We start from the raw sequence: 27,196 nt of genomic DNA on the forward strand, positions 1-27,196 counted from the left end.
TGTGTTAAATGAAATTGTGAACACTTTGTACCTCGGTGATACAGTGGATGACTTTGACCGCTGACTAAAAGAAAGCCACATATTTCCCCCTTTGCAAGATAAGGCTGATCAAGTTGGTATTTTTATTTTTATTTTTTTATCATGCAAGTTGGTTTGTTATGTCCGAGTAATCACTGTTTGGATGATATGTATTTAATAATTGGTCTGTATATGCCCCGCGTAAAATTAATGTCATGCAAGGAGTGTTGGGATTAAGTGATAATAACTTATATTCAATAAATTTGATTTCCATCATATATAAAATTTCATTAGCACAATGATAAATATGAATCACAACGAGATTGATGTCTAACCCATTAACTTAAGAGACACTCCTTGACATCTGACTTAGGAAAAAAATATCATGGTACTATACTTACCACTTTAATTAGTTTTAGTGTATGAAGTTTGGTTCTATATTCCAACAGACCAACCTACATTCCAGCATAATAATACTAAACTTTTTTCTTCGAATGGCTAAAACATGTTCCGGTGCATCCAGATACGATGTGTTCATTAACTTCAGAGGGGAAGACACACGTTTTGCATTTACCGGGCATCTCCACAAAGCTCTTTGTAACAAGGGAATCCGTGCTTTCATGGATGAAAATGACATTAAGAGAGGAGACGAAATAAGAGCAACACTTGAGGAGGCAATTAAAGGGTCGAGGATTGCCATCACTGTGTTCTCTAAAGACTATGCTTCTTCCTCATTTTGCTTAGATGAACTTGCAACCATCCTTGGCTGCTACCGCGAGAAAACTCTGTTGGTTATTCCTGTCTTTTATAAGGTGGATCCTTCTGATGTAAGACGCCTGCAAGGAAGTTATGCAGAAGGATTGGCTAGGCTTGAGGAAAGGTTCCATCCTAACATGGAGAATTGGAAGAAGGCTCTGCAGAAAGTAGCAGAATTGGCTGGGCATCATTTCAAAGATGGGTATCCCTCCTTACCAAGCTTTTGCTTTATAATTTTTGTTAAAATTGAAAGAGAAAATAAATGTTTATTAACCTTGACAAGATATGGATACAAGGGTTTTAGTTTAACTTCACTACAACTATAATTTCTTGTTTGAAACAGAGCTGGATATGAATTCAAGTTTATTAGGAAGATTGTTGATGATGTCTTCGACAAGATTAATAAAGCTGAAGCAAGTATATATGTTGCGGATCACCCGGTTGGATTACACTTAGAAGTGGAAAAAATAAGGAAACTTTTGGAGGCTGGATCTAGTGATGCTATCTCCATGATAGGGATCCACGGAATGGGCGGGGTAGGAAAATCAACACTTGCTCGAGCAGTTTATAATTTGCATACTGATCATTTTGATGATTCGTGTTTCCTACAAAACGTGAGAGAAGAATCAAACAGACACGGGTTAAAACGCCTACAAAGCATCCTTCTTTCACAAATACTTAAGAAGGAAATCAACTTAGCAAGTGAGCAACAAGGCACTTCGATGATAAAAAATAAACTCAAGGGAAAGAAGGTTCTCTTAGTTCTAGATGATGTTGATGAGCACAAGCAATTACAGGCAATTGTTGGAAAATCTGTTTGGTCTGAGTCTGAGTTTGGCACCAGATTGGTTCTGATCATCACCACTCGGGACAAACAACTCCTAACATCTTATGGGGTCAAAAGAACACATGAGGTGAAAGAATTGAGTAAGAAAGATGCTATTCAATTGCTTAAACGGAAAGCTTTTAAAACATATGATGAAGTTGATCAAAGTTACAATCAGGTCTTGAATGATGTAGTAACTTGGACTTCTGGCCTTCCATTGGCTTTGGAAGTGATAGGTTCGAACCTGTTTGGAAAAAGTATTAAAGAATGGGAATCAGCTATCAAACAATATCAAAGAATTCCCAATAAGGAAATCTTGAAGATACTTAAAGTAAGCTTTGATGCTTTGGAGGAAGAAGAAAAAAGTGTTTTTCTTGACATTACTTGTTGCTTGAAAGGCTATAAATGCAGAGAGATTGAAGATATACTTCACAGTCTTTATGATAACTGCATGAAATACCATATTGGGGTGCTTGTTGACAAGTCTCTCATACAGATTAGTGACGATAGAGTTACATTGCATGACTTGATTGAGAACATGGGTAAAGAAATTGACAGACAGAAATCACCTAAAGAGACAGGGAAGCGGAGGAGATTATGGTTACTAAAAGATATAATTCAAGTCTTAAAAGACAACTCGGTGAGTGAAACTCATGAATGATTAAGCTTCTTATCTTGATTCATCATAGATGTATCTTACAAACGTATAGCTTGTATTGTGGTTGATTTGTGTCTTTTGAATTAACAGGGGACCAGTGAAGTTAAAATCATTTGTCTTGATTTCCCCATATCTGACAAACAAGAAACAATAGAATGGAATGGAAATGCCTTCAAGGAGATGAAAAACCTTAAAGCACTTATTATCAGAAACGGTATTTTATCCCAAGGTCCCAATTATCTACCAGAAAGTTTGAGAATATTGGAATGGCACAGACATCCTTCCCATTGTTTACCGTCTGATTTTGATACAACGAATCTTGCCATACGCGACTTGGAATAGTTCCATCCCGTCATTGGGGTGTGGTGGCATATCCAAGGCAAGTTTAAAGAATACATTTTCCTTGTAAATTAATAAATTCACAGCAGTATTATTCATTCAGTTCTGTTTTAATTTTTCCATCATTTTCTTTTTGCAGAAGTTGATGTATCTAACTATCTAAGGGTTTTGGATAGCTGATGCATCTGGTCTCTCAAATTTGAAGGAATTTTCATTTGAATATTGTGAGAATTTAATTATAGTTCAGAGTCAATTGGTTTTCTGAATAAACTTTAAATATTGAGTGCTGGTTGTTTCCGCAAACTTAGGAGTTTTCTACCCATCAAGTGATGGATTGAATGAATGAAACAACTGTGACTCAACTCAACATCTTTTTATACAAATACAATGCTGCATGCAAATGAAATTTTGGGAAGAATTTGTACTGGGATTTCCATGGTGTAATATTTTCCTCTTGGTTTTGAGAATAATTCCTTTTTGGTTTGAATAGGTTTTAATGTTGTCTCGGGATCAACTAGGACAGAAATTAAGTATTGGGTTGAACTCTTCTTTGATGTCAAAGTAATAGTTATAAATAGTCATCGACTCCCGGTAAAGGGTAGGGGTTGCTTTCTACAATTCTGGTGGGTTCAACTTCGAATGAAGGAAAACAATGCTTTAATTTTTCTGCAATAATCTTGATTTAGTTTGTGTTTTTTCTTGGCAGACAATATTCCTTTTTCTACAACTTAGGAATTTGAGATTTCCATTTAGAAAAATATTGACACAAGAAGCTTGTGAGTTGTGAACTTTTCTTTTTCTTTCTTCTGAGCATTGTAAAGCAAAATGTAAGGTTAGGAGCTGGAATTCTATGGCAGAAACAATTAAAATCCCTAATTATTTTATCCATTTTGCATGAAGTCTTCTTGTATTTGTATAAAATTAATGAATGAATGTTGGTGCATTTATTCAATCCATTATCATAACATTTGGCAATACAAAAATCTCTAGTTAAAGAGAACAGGAAAGTTTTGCCTGCAATGGAAACCAATGCTGCTGGAATAATTAGCAATAGTTTGTGTGGGTATCTTGAACCGTAGAGTAAATGGCTTACGAAGGAGAGACCACAGACACTAGAGGAGTTTGCTGACTTTGCTCATCATTTGCTGTCTCATATCCACTATCTAATTCTTCAAAGTTATAATCATCATCAGATAATCCCTTCTTAACTGCATATCTTCTTTATCAATGAGGTTGTGTTTATTGAATTTTAGCGAGTCACATTCTGATTTTTCACTTGTGTGCATGGCATCAGCCACTGGATTAGGTACCTTCTTCGGTTGTCTACCTGTTTTCTGCTTGGTCTCATGGTATCCTTGGCTTCCTCATTTTCTCCTCTGCATTCTATTCAAAAACTAGGTATCGATCCCGCGTGATGCATGGGTAAATAAGTAAATTATTCAAATTAGTGCTGATTAAAAAGTATATTGAAATATAATTTTTTTCAGTAAATGTGTTGGTTTTAAACGTGATTTCTTTGAACTGTACAATGTAAGCTTGTCATCCAATTTTTTGGTGTTTACATTGACATAATTATTACAACAGAATAGCCTAACATTTAATCTCTAAAAAATCCATTATAAATATTTTTTAGAGCGTGTTTGGATGAGTGAATTTTAAATTCTGAGAAATTTTAAATTTTAAGAATTTCAAATACTTCAATTTTCAAAATTGTGTTTGGATACAAAAAAATAAAAATTGTGAGAGTGAAAAAAAAATGAGTACAAAGAGAAGACAAAATATGATTGGTATGCTAGTTATACATGTCCCTTTACACCCACATCCGATCGATATTCTACGATGGTATTTCTTGAAGAAGAGCATCATCAACGTGAGGGACCAGTCCCGAGTTCGAGAACGAGATTTCAGATAGAAGAGAGGATGAATGTTATTAAGGAAATACCCGAACGTTTTAGAAACTTCTTTTATAGGAAGAAAATTTCAATTTCTCACCCTTTAAAAGAAAATTGAAATTTCACGTTTTTAGTTATTTAAAATTTCTATTTTAAAATTTCAAAAATTTAAATTCTTCATAAAGAAACATCGAAACAGTGAATTCTAAATTACAGAAATTTAAATTATATGATAAATTACTTCTCTCAGCTAAAATTCTCTATCCAAACGCACTCTTATGAAATTTAATTTTATATATTTAGATAAAATATTACTTAATCATATCTTTCTTATTAGAAGTCTAAGCACATGCATTAGTGAATAATTAAGTTCACAATGTATGATTAAATTATATTCTCAAGTACTCTTGTATAACACTATTTGTTTCAATATCTATATTTTATAAACCCGTCTTTAAAATGTTTTATTCTTTATTAATGCAAACACCTACTAAAAGAAATTTTAAATACAACATTAAGAAAATAAATAAATTGAAATGAACCAAAATGGTTAAAATTGTCTAATTTGTCTTCTTTATAGTTATAGTAGCTATCATTATTAAGCTTCCCATACGGCGAATCACATGTTTAGGTTAAACTTCTTATTTATGTTGTAAACTCTCTATGAAGAAATTAATATTTTACAATTAAACACAACAAATAAGAAAAATAATTCAAGAGAAAAGATGAAATAATCTTGGAATAAGTTTTTTTATATCTATCAATAGCTTTCTTTGAAGAAAGATGTAAATAATTTTAACAAAAAAAGATTATATATATATATATATTATAAGACAGAAAATCCAACTTCTCTCATTTGTTTTAATTAATTCATTTTAGGGGTATAGCAGTATTTTATTATTTTTTGAAAAAGTAAAAATAAGTGTTTTTCTCTGCTAGTCATCTCTTCTATCCCCACGTTTCCAAATCCATTCATCTTCTTATTCAGCAATTACCAATTTTAGTTGCAACATTTTCACGAACACGTTTTCTTCTCCTTTTTTTTTTCACCACCATGGACAATGTCACCGACAGCCACTTCCATTAATACCCACTGGATTAAAATGTATGATTTGGAGTTTATATTAGAACGGAACAAATATTAATATACATGATTAAACCAATTTTGTCCACAATATTTCTTTGTCGTTGAACCAGTTCTGAGATCGAGAAACATGCCTGATAAAATCAGGGAAAATGCAGAATCCTATGACGGATCGACCTTCTTTGAACAATTATTATACTCGATTAAAAAAACTCATTTTTCTTATTGATCAATTAATTATTTGAGAAAACCACGTGGTAAAAAAATGCAAAGATATCAAAAGTTAAGCTAAGCATTATCTTAGTCTTGTATGCGAGGAAAAGGAACAAGAGAACATCAGTGAATTGAAGTAGACGAAAGGAACAAGATGTATCAACCAATTGAGTTAGATTTCTTGGGTAGACATTAAATTACTAAAACAAGCCTAAAATGAATTAATTAGAACAAATAAGAAAATTTTCTATATATTCACAATTTAAACTTGCACATGTAACCTCCACATAGTTCCATTCATTTTCAAAAAGCACCTCATACACACTATTTTTTGCTCTTTCAGTTCTGTTTTTGTTTAAAAAAACCTATTTTTTAATTCTATTTGGTAGATTAAAAGATATGTATGATCCCATCCCATCAAGAACATGACACAATGAAGGGAACATTTATTGCCATTGATGAACAAGGGATGAAAAAAATCCAGATCCATTATCCATAGGTGCAATAAGAAGAAAAAGAACTATGTCAGGGGACTTAGTACCAAACCGAAAAGAACTTGAAGGTCCCTTTGCTTTGGTGATTGAACCACTATATATTACTCCTGGAAAATGATAGTGTTTCCGGCCTCATGCAGATCCTGCAATTAGTTATAAAGGAATTCATAAGCTTGCCAACGTTAAGTACACTACATATTATTAAATCAAATGCATTAAGAACAGGACATAAGCTGATTTAGGAACATGCTTATTCATAATACATGAGGAAGTCAAGGATATCCAGTCTCTTGCCAAGAAATGTTCAGTATGATTGACTCCCTCTAATTTCCAAAAGATGCTCGCTACAAGTCGCATCTTTAAAAATTGAAATTCTTTGATACATTCATGAAGAATTCTGATATTATTATCAATCAGTCTAAATCTTTCACATGAACAAACTGCATGAAACCTTTTGAAAAAATAATAAATGGTTGCATCCTTAGGCACAAAGCCGTTCTACCTTTGAAGATACTATTGAACCCGCTTTTTCTTCACCATCTTCCTGTTTTAGCCATTGCTACCCTTTCCATCCAAAAGCTATAATATCAGTCAGTTCTGGTAACATGACAGTGCTACTTGGTAACTGAACAACTCCACAAATAGACAGACATACTTATGGCAGTGTACTGCAAATGAAGTTCCCTTACATTTTCCATCTTTTCTGATATTTTTGGAAAACTCTCAAGTATAACATGAAGGATGGAGGTCTTCAAGCAAGGTCAACTTGATGGTTGGAAAAATCCTAAGCTTGATGCAACCAAAAGCACTCAATATTTTAAGCTTACCTAGCAATTAAACAAATCGAATCATGAGCTGTAATTAAATTCTGACAATATTCAAATGAAGGTTTCTCAAAATTTGGTTAACCAGATATGTGTGGTATCTTTGTTAAACCTTTTCGCTTGAAAATTTCAAAAGTTTCACATTCACGAACTTCTGCAAAGAAAATTAAAATAAAACAGAAGAAAGAAACAAGTGAATGAATAACCGTAAAGTGAATTTATTAATTTACAAGATGAGGAAAATTTACTCATTAAACTTACCGTCAATAAGTTGGTCAACTCAGTTGTAGAAATATGACTGCAGGGTAACTTGCATATGGCAAGTTCCTTTGGATGAAAATCAGATGGTAAACAATGTGACGGATATCCCCACCATTCAAATACTCTCAAACTATTTGGAAGATATTCCGGACCTTTGGAAAAATTACCATTTCTAATAATAAGTGTTTTGAGGTTTTGCATATTTTGGAAAGCTGTTCCATCCCATTGTACTATTTCTTCTTCATCAAATATGGGGTAATCCAGACATATGATTTCAATTTTGCTAGTTGCCTGTCAATGCAAAAGGCATGAATCAACCATAATACAAGTATATGTAACTATGTAAGACCTCAATACAAATATTCATGGAAAAATCATAAAAGAAAAATACAATTTACGATGTGAACAATAATAGAAATAAATAAATCAAAATACTAAATCAAACCATTCATGAGTTTCACTCACCTTGTTGTATCCTAAAACTTCCCTTACATCTTCCAATGACCATAATCTCCTGCGCTCACCTGGCTTTGTCATTGATTCCTGTCGGACAATCTCTTCAGCAATCAAGTCATGCATTGTAATTGTATCATTACAAGGCTCTGTACCATGACTAATGTATACTAGAGATTTGTCAACCAAAACGTCAATATAATACTTTATGCATTGACCATAATGAGCATGAAGTATATCTTGAACCTCTGTCAATTCATATCCTTTGAAGCAACAAGCAATGTCAAGAAGAACACTCTTTTCTTTTTCCTTCAAAGAATCAAAAATTACTATAAGTATCATTTCGATTGGATTATTCGGACTTCTTTCAAATTGGTGGAAAGTAGATTTCCATTCTTTTACACTTTTTCCAAATAGGTTGGAAGCTAATATTTCCAAAGTCAATGGAAGACTAGAAGCATAAGTTACTGCATGATTTAAGAGCTCCTCATACCTTGGATCGAAGTAATGCATCTTAAAAGCTTTCCATTTAAGTAATTGAAGAGCATCATCCTTATTCAATTTCTTCACCTCATATGTTCTATTAATGTCATAAGATGTTAACAGTTGTTTGTCTTGTGTTGTAATTATGACTTTGCTGCCAGGACCAAACCAAGCAGGTTTTCCAGTAACTGCTTGCAATTGCTCAGGCCTGTCAACATCATCTAGAACCATGAGAACCTTCTTTTGCTGGAGCCTATGCCGTTGCATCATTGAAATCACTTGTTGGGCACTTGTGAGGTTGATGTCCTTCTCTCCAAGTATTTTCGAAAGAAGGATGTTTTGGAGGTGATGTAACCCATGTTTTTTAGATTTTTCTCTCACGTTTTCAATAAAACAGGAAGCATCAAAATGGTCAGAAATCAGTTTATTATAAACTTCTCGTGCAAGTGTTGATTTCCCTACACCATCAATTCCATGGATCCCTAACATGTGGACACCATCATCACGTCCAACATCCAAAAGTTTCCTAACTTCCAGCACTTTTGACCGTAATCCAACCGGGTAATGAGCAGGATTAATCTTACTGGAGACCCACTCAACTATCTCCCCAATAAAGTCGTATTCATATCGAGCTCTGCTTAAAACAAAAGTTTTAAGTGAAGTTAAACCAAGCCTTGTATCCATGTCTTGATACATATGTTGTCAAGATTAACATTTTTTTTCTTTAAATTTTAACACCAAATCATTTAACAAAGCGAAACTTAATCCAAGAAAAATTATAAAGTAAAAAAGATTGGTAAGGTGGGGTACCCATGTTTGATTTTAATGTCAGACAAGTTAGCTACTTGATGCAGAGCCATCTTCCATTTCTCCAACTTCTCCATGCTATGCTTTAAACTCTCCTCATGTTTCACCAAGGCTTCTCCATAACTACCTTCCTGCAGTCGCACCTGAGAATGATCCACATTATAAAAGACTGGTAAAACCAACAGTCTTTTTCTCTTAAGGCAGTCAAGGATGGTTGCAAGTTCGTCTAAACAAGAGGAGGAAGAAGCATAGTTTATAGAGAGCACAATGATGGCAATCCTGGACTCTTCAATTGCCTTCACAATTTCCGGTGTTATTTCTTCTCCTCTCTTAAGATCTTCATCAATGAAAGTGTGGATTCCACTGTCATGAAGAGCTTCGTAGAGATAGCCAGTAAAACCATGGAGTGTGTCTGAGCCTCTGAAGCTGAGGAACACATCATAGTTGAATGCGTCTGAATATGACTCTAGTCCAACTGGATAATCCCCAACATGGAAAGGATCCTGTTCAATCTTGCTAGAGACCAATTTAACTATCCTGGTAATAAACTCGTATTCGTATCCATCCCTATTCAAACAGAGAAATTTGTGTGAAGTCAAACTAAATGTCTCATATCCATTTCTTGATATGTATGTTTTTCAAGGTTAACGAATATCTTGAACTCTTAAATTTTAACATTAAAATAGCATTAGACAAGTGAAAATTAATTAATGGAATTAAAGCAAAATAAGTTAAAAGATTGGCGATGAAGACCCTTGTTTAAAATGATAGCCTGAGAAGTTAGCTGTTTCATGCAGAGCCATCTTCCATTTCTCCAGTTTCTCCATGTTATGCTCTAACCCATCCATTTTAGCTTTGAACTTCATTTCATGATTAGCCAATGCTTCTCCAAAACTACCTCTATGGTATCCAATATTAGAAGGATCCACCTTGTAAAAAATTGGCAAAACCAACAAACGTTTTCTCTTAACGCACTCAAGGATGTAAGCAAGTACGTTTAAGCAAAATGAGGAAGATGCATAGTTCTGAGAGAGAACAATGATGAAAAATCTGGAGTCTTCAATTTCCTTCTCAAGTTCTGACGTTATTTCGTCCCCTCTCTGGAGCTCCTCGTCATCAACGAAGGTGTGAATTCCACTGTCATGAAGGGCTCTGCAGAGATTGCCAGTGAAACTGTAACGAGTATCTTCTCCTCTGAAGCTGAGGAACACATCATTGGTGAAGGAAGATGATGATGGCACATCTATGAAACATGAGAAGAAAAAGATTAGTATGATTGTGGATGGAGTGTTGGAGTTCAAAATTTCTAATCTTACGTTTCAAAGCATTCTTTTGTTCTTCCCCCAAAGCATCAAAGCTTACTTTTAGAATCTCTAGGATGATTTCATTACCGGGACTTCTCTTATAATGTTCAAGAGCAGATTCCACGTCCTCATAACTTGGATCAATTTTTTCTCTTTTAAAAGCATTCCAAGTAAGCAATTGAAGAGCGGTATTGTGATTCAAAACCTCCACCTCATAAGTTCTTTCAACGCCATGATATTTTAGTAGATGTTTGTCCCGAGTGGTAATGATGACTCTGCTACCGGCACCAAACCAACCAGATCTTCCAACCATAGCCCTTAATTGTTTGTGCTTGTCAACATCGTCTAAAATCAAGAGAACCTTCTTTTGTCGGAGCCTATGTCGTATCATTGAAGCTCCTTCTCTCCAACTTGTTAAGGTGATGTTCTTCTCACCAAGTAATTCTAAAAGAAGGATGCTTTGAAGGTGTCTTAACCCGTGTTTATTTGATTCTTCTCTAACGTTTTGAAGAAAACAGGATTCATCAAAATGGAGAGCAATCAAATTATAAACTTCCCGAGCAAGTGTTGTTTTTCCTGACCCGCCCATTCCATGGATCCCTATGATGTGGACAACATCATGGGATCCAACATCCAAAAGCTTCATTACCTCTGTCACTTGTGACTCTAGACCAACTAAAGAAGGACGACTAATCTTCCTAGAGACCTCATCAACAATACTCCCAATAAACTTGTATTCATATGAATCTCTGTTTCAAACAAACAAAAAAAAGTTCTAATGAAGTCAACCCAAAAAGCCTTGCATCCAAGTCTTGATAGGTACATTAATTGTCAAGGTTAACAAGAACATTTCTTTTCTACTTAAATTATACTAGTTAAATCAAAGACAAGTAAAACCTAATCCTATAAAAACCATAAAGTAAAATATATTAGTATGATTTATACCCATCTTTGAAATGATAGCCAGACAAGTCAGCTACTTGATGCAAAGCCATCCTCCATTTCTGCAGCTTCTCCTTGTTAGCTTTGAACTTCTGATGGTAAGTCATTGCTTCTCCATAACTACCTTTCTGGTGTCTGACATCAGAAGGATCTACGTTGTAAAAGACCGGTATAACCAACAGCCCTTCACTCTTGCAGTCAAGGATGGTTACAAGTTCATTTAAACGAAATGAGGAAAAAGCATAGTTTTCAGAAAGCACAGTAATAGCAATCCTGGACTCTTGAATTGCCTTGGAAAGTGCGTCTCCTCTCGAACGCTCCTGATCATCAATGAAAGTGTAGATTCCCCTGTCATAAAGAGCATTGTAGAGGTTGCCAGTGAAACCATAGAGTGCGTCTAAACCACTGAAGCTGAGGAACACATCGTAGGATGCAAGGGAACGTGTTGTCGCAGCCATTATTAGAAGAAAAAAGTTTAGTATGATAATGGTTGATATGGTGGGAGTGTAGAATCAAACTTGAACAAATATGAAAAAGATAGTATAGAAAATGTTTATTATTACGCAGAGTAACACCGACATCGTACCAAACTAGATAGCCTTGTGGAAAATATCTCTGCTTTTTTTTTTGTTCTTTTCTCTCTCTGTCAAATAAGTCAAAATCGTACTAAATATTAATTTCTCCCCGTCCCCCATTAAAATGGTCAGACATTAAAAAATGAGTAAAATTCACAAATTCTGTGAGCTGAGATTAATGTGCAAGAACACATTCTTTCAACTCCAAGTTCAAGGCTATTTTCGGAACTTTAGCCCTCAAAAAGGGAACCCGGATTCAAAATTATGATTCATTTAACTTTCCATAGGATGAGAATTAGACGTTTGTTCCAAAGGACGTTTAGATAAATAAAACTAAGCTGGAGAAAATTAATTTAAAACTGAATTACAATTTTAGTTTTCAAACAATATTTTCAAGAATTCAATTTTTACATACTATTAACATAAAAAAATATATCCTCCAATTCATCAAAAATAAAGGTAGACGAGACTTGTGAAGTAGTTATTATTTCAATAATTATTTATATACATAGTTAATTATTATTATAATTAATTATAGAAATTATTTTTATATTTAAATATGTTGAAAAAATACTACTTCAATCTATTTTATTTAAATAGTTTAAAAAATACTTTTGTATTGAAAATTTTACTATAAGTATAAAGTTATTGATTCCTAATAACAAAAAAGGTTATTAATTCCATAAAAAAGCATAAAGTTATTAATCAACTGCTGGTACATCCTTCCCAAGAAAAATTATAAATTTTTAATCATAAGTATGATTTTTTTTAATTAATTTGATTTTTTTAATTATATAAGCTTCAAAGGTTTTCTTGCATTAGAAGTGTGTTTGACTCATTTTTGTATTTAGAAATAACATGTTTAAATATGTTAACTCGTTGGCAAGTGTACCAAATTTATCACAAGTAGTAAAGTACTCGGAAGTCCGAGTATAGAATTCATAGGGATTTTGTGTCATACTTATCTTGGATACTTTTCAATTTATAAGAGAATAAAAGAAAGACTAGAAGACAGAATAGAAGGCAATAATAGTAAATTATGAATAAAAAGAAAAAGAATTAAAAGTAGAATAAAAGAGAGAATTCAATGGAATGCGAATGTTAGGACCTAACATGTCTTGTTTGCTTAGGATGTATGAGTTTATGATTTTTCTTTATCAAGTTAGGTGATTCTATTCTACCCATATCTGTTCATTTACTTGAACTTGATTCCTCACGATGACAAGCCTATTTTATTTATCTATCCCCCAAATTCCTTTGCAAAGACTTAACAAATAAAATGCATAAAGTATGAATTCTAGATGTTTGCAAGAATGCATGGGCATAAAATTATCATTCTATTCCTAGCAATGACTTTCTTATGAAATCCTTTCTTTTTTATTCTATTAGAAGTTACCCTCTTCCGAGTGTCTAACCCCTAAAACTAATGCATGCATATTTTCTCTAAATCTTATTTAGAAGAAGTTACCCTCTCCCGAGCGTCTAACCCCTAAAAGAATATAAAGATGAATAATGCAAGATAAAAGCAAAAAAGATAATAGAATAGAAAAACCTGGAAAAGAATCTTGTTGCATTTATAAATATGAAATACATCATACATCTCTTTGGCTTTTTAGGCCTGCCAGACCCTAACTAGGGTTTAGCCACTCATGGCCATTGAGGGATTTACAATGAGAGGAGTGAAAGAAAGACGATAAAAAGAGAGAAGAGAGTAAGAATTCTCAGGCTTTAGGTAGTAATGAGAGTGCTCTTAGACTTTGTGTGTTTTCTCCTTGGCCTGACTTCCATTTATAGCTGATGAAATGGACTTGGGCTTGATTCAAAAAATCTTCCTTATTTATCTTTTTGATATCTTTTGGATCTTGTAAATCTTATCTTTCCTATATCTGCAAGTTATAGATAAGAAAAATATAAATTCATATCTTTTAAGCCAAACTAAATAAATATCTTTAAAGATATTTTCAAAATAGCTCATATTTAGTAGTTATCAATATCTTTTGGATCTTGTAATCTTATCTTTTCATATCTACAAGCCATAAATAATAAAAGTATCAATTCTTATCATTTAAGCCAAAAATAACTGCTAAATAAATATTTTTAAAGATATTTTCAATATATTTTCATTATAAAATAACTCATATTTAACAGTTATCAAAATCCCCCAAATTAAAACTTTGTTTGTCCTCAAGCAAATCAGAATAAAAGCAAGCTCTAAATGCTTCAACACTTTCAATGGCTGCAATTTTTCTCAAATTCCCTTAGCTGGACCTTCTTGCATTTGTCATGATCTTGCAATGGAAGCATAAACAAACACTGAGATAGAATTGGTTAGTGGCAGAAATCAATCAAGTCAGCTTGCCTCACTTTTCCTCACAAGGCTTTAGTGTTTCTCTTTGCACACAAGAGTCTTGGATGAGTGTATAAATTTATACGACCTGCAATTAATGTTCCCAATTTTGCATTTCATCTTAGTTAAAGTTATCTTGCTTACACTTGGTGGATCACTAAGGACTTTTATTGGCTTGTAATGTGGCCTGGCTAATCAAAGAAATTATGATTTTTATGGGATTTCAAAAATTAGGGTTATAAGAGAGCATTTATCCTAGAAAAACTTTCACTTATTCAGCCTAGCATTTTTTTTAGTTCATTGTTCTAAAAGCACTTATGACGCCTATTTATTTTCTGCCCTTGTTATTCTTCTTTCCCTCTTTTTTTTAAAAAGAAACTTTTGGGCCTACAATTTTTTTTAGGAAAGAAACTTTGGGCATACATTTTTTTTAGGGTGCCTTAATTTGTGCTGTTTTACCTTCCTAAGATAATTTTTACCTTAACCCTCCCCTAAATTAGGAGCATATCATAACAAAGATCCTTATGCTCTCTTAAACCCTAAAACAAGGTAGGAAATAATTAAAGTAAGCTTAAGGGTTTTTTTTTTTTTAAAGAAACATAATTATCATTTTTGGCTCAAATAGGGTGCAAGGGATAAATTATCGTCAAAGGTTGGCTTTTTGGCTAAGTGGCTAAAATTAAGAAGAAACATGACCTTGATCATTTCCACCTCATGTAATTAATCAAACAGTCTAAGAATGATGCAAAAGCGGGAAATTAAAAACAGACGTTCTCTCACAAGTAAGTTTCACACAACTCACTGGTACAAAACAAAGTTGTTGGCTTACCGCACATGATTTCTTCCCGACAGACTAACCTTTTCCTCTCTTTGTTGTGATTCAGACTCCACTACTTGAACTGACATTTGCCTTCATGGAACCAGCATTTTCATAAAAATTGGTATGCAACATTTCAAGTGTCTAAGTCCTTCAGAAAAAGCTTAAAAAGTGACTTCATAATTATCATGCAATTTTTATTCAATGACATAAAATGACTGAATTTAAACTACTGAAATTAAATTGTTGAAATTAAAGTAAGATAAAGAAAAACAAAAACTAAAGACAAGAAAAATAAAGAAACAAAAGAAAAGAAGAAATCCTGATAAGAAGATTTGGGTCTCAATCTTGTGTGGGCCTTGGATCCCAATCAACTACTAGATATGCAATATGGTCTCATCCTTAGTTCCAACTTCAGTGATATCTTTGACCTTAGAGGGCTCACCCCCCCTCCCCCATCGGTAGAGGGTTGGACTCCTGGCCAAGCAACCTGTTGGATGAATGCCTCTGAGTCATCAATTATGGATACATCCCAAGTGAACTGATGTGCTGGGTTGTCTCCCAGCCAACGCTTAGTTTATCGTCTTTAGCTAGACTTTGTGCCTTCCTTCAGGTAGTCAACGCTTGTCAACCTCTCCAATTGTCCGCCATTATAGATCTTTAAATGTTGTCCATTGACGATCCATCCCCTCTCACGGTTGTCTCCTGTAGGGTCCATCAATTCTACTGCTCCATGAGGTCTCACTTCTTTAATCACAAATGGCCTTGACCACTTTGATTTTAGCTTTCCTGGGAATAATCTAAGCCTGGAGTTAAAGAGTAAAACTTGTTGGCCTGGCTGGAAGTCTTATCTCTGCAATTTCTTGTCATGATACGCCTTCATCTTTTGCTTATAAATTCTAGAGGACTCATAGGTGTTCAGTCTTATTTCTTCTAACTCCAACAACTGTAATTTCCTCCTTTCTCCAGATGCGGCTTCATCGAAGTTGAGCAATTTGAGAGCCCAATAGGCCTTATGCTCCAACTCTAATGGTAAGTGGCATGCCTTCCCATATACTAGTTGGAATGGAGACAATCCGATGGGGGTCTTGAATGCTGTCCTATAGGCCCAGAGAGTATCGTCTAGCTTCAAAGCCCAATCCTTTCTTGATGAGGCCACAGTCTTTTCAAGGATTTGCTTAAGCTCTCTATTAGAAATTTCTGCTTGGCCATTTGTCTGTGGATGATAAGGTGTAGCCACCTTATGTCTAACATTGTAATGCTCCAGGACTTTCTTCAATTGGTTGTTGCAGAAGTGTGTTCCCCATCGCTGATTAGGGCTCATGGGACTCTAAAACGGGAGAAAATATTTTTCTTTAAGAACTTTATTACTACCCTAGCATCATCTTTCAGAGTGGCTATGGCTTCCACCCACTTTGACACATAGTCTATAGCTACCAAGATATAAATATTCCTGTATAAAGAAGGAAGGGGTCCCATAAAGTCAATGCCCCAACAGTAAAAAATCTCTACCTCCATGATATTTTGCAGCGGCATCTCATTTCTTTTAGAAATTCCTCCTGTTCTCTGACATTTATCACAACAACGCACAAAATTGTGAGCATCTTCAAAGACAGAGAGCCAGAAAAAACCTAATTGTAGCACTTTTGTCGCTGTCTTGTCTCCACTGTGGTGACCACCATAAGGCGAACTGTGGCAATGCCAAAGAATGCTTTGTGCTTCATCCATTGTAACACATCTCCTCAGCAGATTATCAGCTCCTGTCTTGAACAGATATGGGTCATCCCACACATAGAAGCGGGCATCGTGCAAGAATTTTTTCCGCTGACTCCAATTGAATTCTTCCAGAATGATCCCCGTGGCTTTGTAATTAGCCATATCAGCAAACCAGGGTCTTGTGGCAACCTTTGAACCTACCAGATAGGACCTGAATTTCTCCAAGACAAAGACAATGGCTAGCATCTCTTTCTCTGTAGTGGCATACTTAACTTGTGCTTCATTGAGGGCTTTGCTAGCATAATAAATGGCGTGAAATACCTTGTCTTCCTTTTGTCCTAGAACTGCACCCACTGCATAGTCACTGGCATCACACATCAACTCAAATTCTTTACTCCAGTCTATTGTAATCATTACTGGTGCTGTCGTGAGCTTGGTCTTTAGGGTCTAGAATGTTGCTGAACAATCATCCTCAAAATTAAAAATCACATCCTTATTCAACAAATTACTTAATGGCCTTGCAATCTTTGAGAAGTCCTTGATGAACCTCCTGTAAAAACCTGCGTGCCCTAGAAAGCTTCTAATTCCTTTTACATTTGATGGTGGTGGCAACTTTTCAATTACTTCTATTTTTGCCCTATCTACCTCAATCCTTCGGGCTGAAATCTTGTGGTCCAGAACTATACCTTCTCGAACCATGAAGTGGCATTTTTCCCAATTCAGCACTAGGTTAGTTTCTAAACACCTTTGTAGTACCATCTCCAAGTTCTTCAAGAAGCTTTCAAATAAGGGCCCAAACACTGAAAAGTCGTCCATGAATACCTCAATACATTTCTCCACCATGTCTGAAATAATGGCCAGCATGCACCTCTGAAATGTGGCTGGTGCATTACATAACCCAAATGGCATCCGTCTATAGGCAAAGACACCAAAAGGGCATGTAAAGGCCATCTTCTCCCGATCCTTGGGGTCCACCGCGATCTGGTTATAACCTAAGTATCCATCCAAGAAGCAATAGTATGCTTGTCCCGCAAGCCTCTCCAGCATCTGATCCATGAAGGGCAAGGGAAAGTGGTCCTTCCTTGTGGCTTCATTCAGCTTGCGGTAGTCGATGCACATTCGCCAGCCAGTGACGGCCTGTGTTGGTATCAGATCGTTCTTCTCGTTCCGAATGACTGTCATGCCCCCTTTCATTGGTACCACCTGTACTAGGCTTACCCAAGCGTTGTTAGAGATGGGGTAGATAAGCCCAGCCTCTAGAAGCTTGAGCACCTCTTTCCTTACCTCTTCCTTCATTGTTGGGTTCAGCCTTCTCTGGGGTTGTCGAACTGGCCTGTAGTCTTCTTCTATCACTATCTTGTGCATGCAATAAGCAGGGCTAATACCTTTGAGATCTGATATATGCCACCCAATTGCTTCCTTGTGTTTCTTCAGAATTTCTACTAACATGTTTTCTTCTTCGGATGTGAGTGCATTGTTGATCACCATAGGCTTAGTCTCATTTTCTTCCAAGAACACATACTTTAGATGGTTGGGCAATATCTTTAATTTTACCTTCTTTTTCTCAGATGGTGTCTTGCTCTTTAGTTCCTCAAAATTGGCTTCCTCCTCAGGGATGCTATCTTGTTGATCCAAGTCTTCTAAGCAAGCCTTGAGATCTTCTTCTTCTTCACTGGTTAGGCAATCTACCGCATTCACCATGGCTCTTTCCAGAGAAGTCTGTGGTGTTTCAAGAGTGCTAACATCTTCCTTGTCAATTTCCTCCACCTTGAAGCACTTCCAGCTCTCCCTTGGGTACTTCATTGCTTTAAACAGGTCGAATGTTACTTTCTGATTGTCAACGCTCAACTCTAGATTTCCATTCCCCATATCCACCACACAATTGGCAGTCAGCATGAAGGGTCTGCCTAAGATAAGAGGAATCTCCGTGTCTTCTTCGATATCCATAATGACAAAGTCCACCGGAAAAGTGAAGTGGCGGACTTTAACTAGGACATCTTCTACCACCCCGTATGGTCTTATGATTGAATGGTCTGCTAGCTGAAGCGTCATCCTGGTAGGGTCTATCTTCAAATCACCAATTATTTTGCACATTGATAGGGGCATCAGATTGATACTTGCTCCTAAGTCAATGAGGGCCTTGTCTACTACCTCTTTCCCTATGGTGCAAGGGATAGTTACACTTCTGGGGTCTTTGAACTTCTTGGGTAGTTTCGTCTGTATCACTGCACTGCAGTTGCCTCCCACCACAATCTTTTCATTGTCAATATACTTCCTCTTCTTGGTGAGGATGTCTTTCATGAACTTGGAATAAAGCGGCATCTGCTGTAAGGCTTCCTCGAATGGCATTGTTATCTCCAGCCCCTTGAATATTTCCAAGAAACGCTTGAAGTAATGCTCCTTGTTCTTCCTGGACGACACTAAAGGATATGAGGGCTCCTTTAAAGGGAATGATGGCTCTTCTTTCTTAGCCTCTTGGGCTAGCTGGCTTTTGGTCTTAGGAGTTAAGACCGTTTCTTCTTCTCTCTCTCCTTCTTTGTCTGTCCTTCGTTCCCCAGACTGGTCTTCCTTTGTTTCTTCCTCCTCTTGTGCCTTCTTGTATCTTCTGGTCAGCACAGCCTTGCACTCTTCCTTGGCGTTCTTTTCTGTGTTGGCTCCAAAGCTACTGGAGGGTCTTTCAGCCATCTGTTTGGCCAATTGTCCTACCTGTATTTCCAAGTTTTTGATTGAGGCTTCTATGCTTTAGTAATTCGACATTGAAATCTGTATGAATTGGTTTAACGTCTCCTCAAGCTTGTTGGTTTTCTTATGAATATCTACCCATTGGTTGAGATTTTGGACAGACTGACTTTGTTGCTCCTTGTTGTATTGATTCCCTGGGTGATTCCTCCAGCTTGAGCCTTGTGTAAAGTTCCTTCCTTGGTTGAATCCTGGTGGACCACTATTAAATCCGGTTGATCCTTGATTGAATCCGGACGGACCTCCTTGGTTGTAACCTTGGAATCCGTGGAGATTTGGTATGCCCATGTACTTGACTTCCCTGGAAGGGTCTTCTTGGATTGTGCATTGTCCAGGCTCGTGTATTCCTCTATGTGTATGACATCCTCCTACCTACAAAATAGAAGAGTGAGAAGGACTTACTGCTTATAGTTATTGTGGTAGCTTGCTAAAAGTCTCTATTAGGGCTTCTATTTGTCGGGACAACAACTTGTTCTACGCCAAGGTTGCATCTTGAGTGGTGAGTTCTAGAAGGCTTCTCTTTGTTGGTGCATATGTGCGATCACGAAGAATGGCGTGATCACTAGCCGCCATGTTTTCTATGAGTTCCATTGCCTCCTCCGGTGTCTTTAGCTTGATCTTCCCTCCTGCGGATGCATCCAGTAATTGCTTTGATTGTGGTTGCAGGCCATCTATGAAGATGTTCAATTTCACCGGTTCACTGTACCCATGTGTAGGCGTCTTCCTGAGTAGTCTGTGGAAACGGTCGAGTGCCTCGTTGAGGGATTCCTCAGGAAATTGATGGAATGAAGAGATTTCCATCTTCCCTTTAGCGGTCTTTGACTCTGGGAAGTATTTCTTCAAGAACTTCTCTACAACTTCTTCCCATGTCTGCACCCTTGAATGAGTGTAACCACCTTTTTGCCTCCCTTGCTAGTGAAAAGGAAAAGAGATTGAGGAATATTGGATTTTCAGGAACTCCAGCTCTCTTGACCATATTGCAAATATCTATATAGGAGGTGAGGTGAGCATAAGGATCCTCGTTTGGAAGACCATGGAAGAGGTTTCCTTGGATTAATTGGATGAGAGAGTGAGGATAAGAGATGTTGGCCGCTTGAACCTCTGGCCTTGCGATGCTTGTGAAGAATTGTGGAGTAGCGGTACTAGAGTAGTCCTTTAGTGTGACTCGTTGTGCATGTGCCTCCTCCATTTGAATATGGATTTATGGAGAAGGGGGAGGTGAGGTGTAACCGCTTTCTTTAGCTTCTGGCTTCCTTCTTCTTGCAGCATTGTTACGCCTACAAGTGGCTTCAATTTCCAAGTTGATACGGACTATATGTCCAGTTGCAGTTCTACCTCGTATACACAAAAACAAGTACTACCCGTGCAAATTATGGAAGAAAGAGTAGAAAAGAGAATGAGAAAGAAAAAGTGCGAAATAAAGAATTGCTTACACATTGAAAAGGTATGGCAACCAAGTATGAAGACAAAATCCCCGGCAACGACGCCAAAAACTTGTTAACTCGTTGGCAAGTGTACCAAATTTGTCACAAGTAGTAAAGTACTCAGAAGTCCAAGTGTCGAATCCACAGGGATTTTGTGTTGTACTTATCTTGGATACTTTTTAATTTATAAGGGAATAAAAGAAAGAGTAGAAGACAAAATAGAAGGCAATAATAGTAAACTATGAATAAAAAGCAAAAGAATTAAAAATAGAATAATTAAAGAGAGAATTCAATGGAATGCGAATGTTAAGACCTAGAATGTCTTGTTTGCCTAGGATGTATGAGTTTATGATTTTTCTTTATCAATTTAGGTGATTCTATTCTACCCACATCTGTTTATTTACTTGCCCCTGATTCCTCACGATGACAAGCCTATTTTATTTATTTATCCCCCTAATTTCTTTGCAAAGACTCAACAAATAAAATGCATGAAGAATTCTAGATGTTTGCAAGAATGCATGGGCATAAAATTATCATTGTATTCCTAGCAATGACTTATGAAACCCTTTCTTTTTGTTTTATTAGAAGTTACTTTCTTTCGAGTGTGTAACCCCTAAAACTAATGCATGCATATTTTCTCTAAATCTTATTTAGAAGTTACCCTCTCCCGAGCGTCTAACCCCTAAAAGAATATAAAGATGAATAATGTAAGATAAAAACATAAAAGATAATAGAATAGAAAGACATGGAAAAGAATCATGTTGTATTGATAAATATGAAGTACATCATACATCTCTTTGGCTTTTTAGGCCTGCCAGACCCTAACTAGGGGTTTAGCCACTCATGGTCGACTTTACAATGAGAGGGGTGAAAGAAAGACGATAAAAAGAGAGAAGAGAGTAAGAATTCTCCGGCTTTAGATAGTAGTGAGAGTGCTCTCAGACTTTGTGTGTTTTCTCCTTGACTTATCATTTTAGTAAAAGAATAACTGCTAAATAAATATTTTTAAAGATATTTTTAATATATTTTTATTATAAAATAACTCATATTTAATCGGTATCAAAATATAATTAAAAAATTTAATATATTTTTTTTTTTAATTTTCATTAGCGTAAATTAAGGAAGTTTGGTGGATATTGCCCATAGAACCTTGGTGGATGTTACACGGACATATGTATATCGTACGAAGCAGGATATTATTACGCGGACATACGGTTCAAACTTGTGGACATATATATATCGTACGAAGCAGGATATTGCCATTCTTGGAAAACCAATGATGTGTCAGGTAAGATTTAGGACCCGTCATTGGAGATGTTATTTTATTTTTCTTTTGGTTTATAACTAACAGAAATTAAGGAAAAATACATGGAACAAGGTTACCACCAAATGTCTTTTTTCTTATCAATGTGATTATAGTGTAATTTGAAGTTTCTCTGATATAAAACCAAATCAAGATATGGGGAAAAAATCAAAGCACGGTGTTCCTTTATTGGAAGCCTAACTCTCACCTTGCAATGCTAGAATTGGAACAAGCAACTCCCCAGAAGACCCATTTAAACCGAAAAGGAATTATTCTCAACCAAGAGGAAAATTAAACCATGAAAATCCCGTTACGCGCGGTTTCTCACCAGAATCTCATGTGCATGCAGTACGATATTTGTATGAAAAATGTTTAGTCACAATTCTTTCATTCATTCAATCCATTATCATAACTTTTTGCAATACAAAAATTTCTAGTTTAGGCGTTTAAGAGGGCATTCACCAATTTCCTGCAATGGAAAATGATGCTGGAGTAACTAGCAATAGTTTGTATGGGGATTTTGAACCTTACAGAAAATGGGTTACAAAGGAAGGACAACAGACTCTTGAAGAGTTTTCTGACTTTGCCTTCTCTGTTTCTTAGCATTTTCACCTCAACATTTATTTTTAGACAGTGGTGTCTGTTGGACTTTGGCTTGTTTATTTCTTAGGCTACTTCCTATCCTTATTAGTGCCACGTTTTTAATTTCCATTCATAAATTTAAAACCAACAAGCTATCAGCCATCCTAAGACAATCCTTATCAAGAAAATGAAGAAGACATTATCTAGCTTAAAGATATTTGATCGAGTAAATTACACTAGTTATTTCTTAGATTTAGTGAAATTTTCACAATCTTTTCATACTTTTTTTACCCCTACACTAACCCCTCAATTATTTCAAAAATATTATTCCAATACCTCTTATACATTATACTAATCTTCCTTAATTGTTTGAAAAACATTACATTGTGTTCACTTAAAAAGAAGGTAGTTGTAAATGTTAAAAAAAATAAGACTTAATTTAGAGAGGCATATAGAAGTAGAAGTAAACACAAATCTATTTATATACCCAACTCCAACTCAATAAGGATCCTAAGTAGGCATTCTTCTTACAGGTATACAAAATTTAACTTTCTCAACTGCTATGAACAGTTGATATAGATCATATAGTAGTATGCTAGCTAAATCCTAAGAAGTACACTTTCAAAATTTAACTAATTTAAGCTTTTCTCCTTCCTGATCAAATTATTTAGCATAACCAACAGAACCTGATCATCGTAACAATTAGAAGGGAAAAAGTTAAACATGCAAAAGCAAAAAAATTAAAGATCTAAATTTGTATTGATGGAAATATTTAAAATGGATAAATAACCAATTTTCTATCGGAAAGTGTGAGACAGTATCAATTTAATTCTTAAAAGTAATAAAATGAAAGGGGAAAAATCTCCTTACAATATCACTTTAGTTCCTAAACTTAATACTTATTGTCATTTAGTCCACGAAGCTATACTTATATTTATATTTAAGTCACACAACATTTAGAATTTTGGACTAAAATAAGTGACATCTTGCATTTTCAAAGAATTTTTTTTTCTAACCTAAAAATGATCATTTACTTATCTATTTGACATGTTTTTATATCTAACTAATATGATATTAATAGTCATTTTTAAACTTCGATGTTTTTATGTGAATACTAGTTTAGTTGACTTCTTTCACTTAAATTTACAAATTTTTAGTTATTTAGTTAAAAAAATATTATTCCATTATGATGTCTAAAATTAAACTAAATTAGAAATATATTTAAAACACCATATATTTACAATAAGTTTTATGTTCTGTTTATAAGATTGAAATATATTGTCAATAAACATACAAAAATAAATAAATTAATTAATTAGCATTCAAATTTTTTATTAAAATTAAAATTTGCAAATGTATATACTTTTAGATCACATATACTAATATTAGTAGTATAAACAAAATTGTAATATATTATTAAATAAATATACAAATAAATTACAAATATATTATTATATTGTTTTATAGTAGAAATTGTAAGGAAAAATCTAAAAGTAAACAAAAAGTATATTAAAGAATTTTTTTCTTTCTTTTAATTACAATGTATATATAAGGTAAATATCTGTTGGTTTATGTAATTTTGAAATATAAAAATATATAGAAAGATAAAACTTGAAAGGTTATATATAGAAAATGCATGAAGTCGTGAAAGATGAATATAAATGAGTCAAAAGTACATGATGAAGATAGGGTGTACAGCAGTTGGGTTAAGTCAATTTTTTACAACTGAAACCAAAATAATAAAATAAAAAACATGAAAAAAATAAGAAAAAAGCTATGGAAAACTTGCCTGTCCCCAAAGCTATGGTTTGTAGCAAGGAGGGGCTTTCTGATGCAGAGCTGCTGAGATAAGGATCATCAAATCGAATATCTTCCTCCATACTGCCTTCTTCTCTGAATATATGGATTCCAGTTGCTTTAATGAGTGAGCTCTCTAAGTCTAACACACCTTCTTCTTTCTTTTCTTTTTCATAGTCTAACACACTTTGATATCTAACCTCCACATGGTTCCATTCCTTTTCCCTAGCCACTTCTTCAAACCAATTATTATCATTGAAACAAAAATCTTGGAGATCAAAGATATATGTATGATCCAATTTCAACATACTTTTTATCTCCTCACTTCCAAAATATTTTAGAAATTTTCCATTGATTGACACCATGGGTTTAACGAAAAAATACCCACGGTCACCCAAGACAGGTGCAATAAGAAGACAAAGAAGTTTGGCAGGGAATTTATTACGAAACCAGAAAGAACTTGAATGTCCACTGCTTTGCTGATCGAACCACTCTGGTATTCTTGTTCCTGGAAACATAAACTGGGTCCCTCCAGCCTCATGCAGTTCCTGTTAGTCATAATTCATACAGAATTCATAAGTTTAAGAGCATTAAGTGCACTATATGTATGCATTTTTTTTATCATATTATTCAATTTATGACTTTTTTTTTTATCATATTATTCTATGGGACACTCCATGATATGATTTAAAACTAGAACAACATAGGACATGAGATTAAAACATAGTACATCTTGGTTCTACTAATAAGGGTGAAATTAGGGAAAATTGAATAGAATTTTTCTTTGGGATTTCATCTTGTTCCTTTTTGTGTACACGTAAAATTCTACCTAAGGATGAAAGTAGATTATTTAGTGCTTCAAGTCCTGCTAGAATGCCTTCATTGTCATCAAATGCCAACTACTCGTGGAAGACAAGAATCATACTCAACACTGATAGTTATTCCCATAACATAAGCAAGCACTAGGTAACTTCTTTTGTCTAATGACAACATGTTTATTATATATATATATATATATATATATATATATATATATATATATATATATATACACACACACACACTACCTGGATACTGCTTGTATTGGTTTGGTTCTGTTTTTAATTTGTAGGTTTAGGTTAATTTACAAAAAATAGAATATTAAATAAAATGCACAAAACAACATTGGTTCTGGATGGAACTGATGTTGTAAGGACACTTTTCACATCGGTTTTGGAAAAGACCATGTCCTGGTCACATTCAACGTTGTAATGATATTTTCTACATCGGGTTTTCACAACTGATGTCGTAAAAATACTTTCTACATCAGTTTTTTTTTCATAACTGATGTTGTTATGCATCTAACAACATCTGTATGAAAAAAACCGATATTTTTGTAATTTTTGTTTTTTCTTTTTGTATATTTCTCACTATAGGACATCAGTTTTCGTACAAATAGATGTTGTATAATGTATGTTAACATTGATTTTTTTTAAAATTGATGTTAACATTGATAATGTTAATGTCGATGGTTTCAATATTGGTTAAAAACCGATGTTGAAAGTAAAAAATAATCGACGTGAAAAGTCTATTTTCTAGTATTGTCTTATACTTTGATTATCTATCTATTTATTCGTCTATCAAATTATTAATTAGTTTTTTTAATTAATCAATATAACTGCTTATTTTCCAAAATAAAACAAATTTCTTTATTTTTATAAAAAAAACTTCGTACCCCATTGCCCGGAGGCTCTTCGCTATGCGAAGGCATGGGGGAGGGATATTGTACGCAGCCTTACCCTTGCATATGCAAAGAGGCTGTTTTCGGATTTGAACCCATGACCAACAAGTCACCAAGGCACAACTTTACCGCTGCACCAGGGCTCGCCCTCAAATTTCTTTATTTTTATGATATAAAAAAAATCAAGTTACCATTTAAAAAAAAAATAAAAGTCTTTTATTTCTTGAAATTTTTTGTTTCTTCAATTAATTATTAATCTTTATTACGTACTCTACCAAATGGAATGCAAGGTCACTGCAACCCCTAAATCAGCGAAAAATACAACTCTACGCCCCAAAGGCAAAGAATAAACCTTTGTATTAGTTTTTTTTTGTTTTAAAATTAACCTTTGTATTAGTTTGAACATTATCGTATTTTTTATTTAAATTTATTTAGGTTTTTTATTTTTTTAGTAACTGTTTTCATTTCATTCATATTATATATAATAAGTCTTGTCTCGAGTGAAAGCACATAAGGTTTATCCAAGAGATTCTTTCATATTTGAGGTATATTATTGATTAAGGAAAAAGACTTATAATTCTATTTTACCTTTATCTAGTTTAAATTTTGTGAGACTTCTTTTTTAAAAAAATTCCTTTTTTTAAATAAATAAATAAATAAATTTGGTCTCGTGACCGATTGTATTTTTTTTACTCAAAACTATCAACATATTATTTTCAATCTAAATATGAGGACACTTAAGTAGGAATTGTGATATGAAATAATTTTAAAAATTAAAAGTGAGAAATTTAGTAGAAATTTGATAAAATTATTAGATATAAG

General features: G+C 34.5%; 2 protein-coding genes across 10 annotated transcripts; one reads left to right on the forward strand and one right to left on the reverse strand.

Moving 5' to 3' along the window:
* Positions 1–322: 322 nt before the first annotated feature.
* LOC114417036 (TMV resistance protein N-like) lies at positions 323–3,786 on the forward strand. The gene is made up of 4 exons (XM_028382124.1): positions 323–976; positions 1,118–2,240; positions 2,349–2,637; positions 2,737–3,786. The coding sequence occupies exons 1-3, from the start codon at positions 441–443 to the stop codon at positions 2,598–2,600; spliced, it is 1,911 nt and encodes a 636-aa protein (XP_028237925.1). The 5' UTR covers positions 323–440; the 3' UTR covers positions 2,601–2,637; positions 2,737–3,786.
* Positions 3,787–6,054: 2,268 nt separating this feature from the next.
* On the reverse strand, positions 6,055–11,914 carry LOC114417037. 9 transcript variants are annotated; one of them, XR_003667705.1, is made up of 11 exons: positions 11,358–11,913; positions 10,425–11,161; positions 9,862–10,351; positions 9,112–9,675; positions 7,831–8,935; positions 7,366–7,656; positions 7,217–7,258; positions 7,046–7,107; positions 6,970–7,000; positions 6,783–6,844; positions 6,055–6,423 (listed from the first exon to the last, which is right to left on the reverse strand). XR_003667705.1 is itself a non-coding variant. In XM_028382126.1 (9 exons), exons 1-8 carry the CDS (start codon positions 11,810–11,812, stop codon positions 7,090–7,092), a joined length of 3,702 nt encoding a protein of 1,233 aa, XP_028237927.1. In that variant the 5' UTR covers positions 11,813–11,913; the 3' UTR covers positions 6,430–7,000; positions 7,046–7,089. The 9 variants fall into 9 exon arrangements, 4 of the variants coding, with proteins under 4 accessions (XP_028237927.1, XP_028237928.1, XP_028237926.1 ...); XR_003667704.1 differs by having other exon boundaries at positions 6,970–7,107; positions 11,358–11,912; XR_003667702.1 differs by having other exon boundaries at positions 6,783–6,859; positions 6,970–7,107; positions 11,358–11,912.
* Between the last annotated feature and the right edge of the window lie 15,282 nt (positions 11,915–27,196).

This window comes from Glycine soja, chromosome 6, assembly GCF_004193775.1.
Source record: "Glycine soja cultivar W05 chromosome 6, ASM419377v2, whole genome shotgun sequence".
Taxonomy (NCBI): domain Eukaryota; kingdom Viridiplantae; phylum Streptophyta; class Magnoliopsida; order Fabales; family Fabaceae; genus Glycine; species Glycine soja.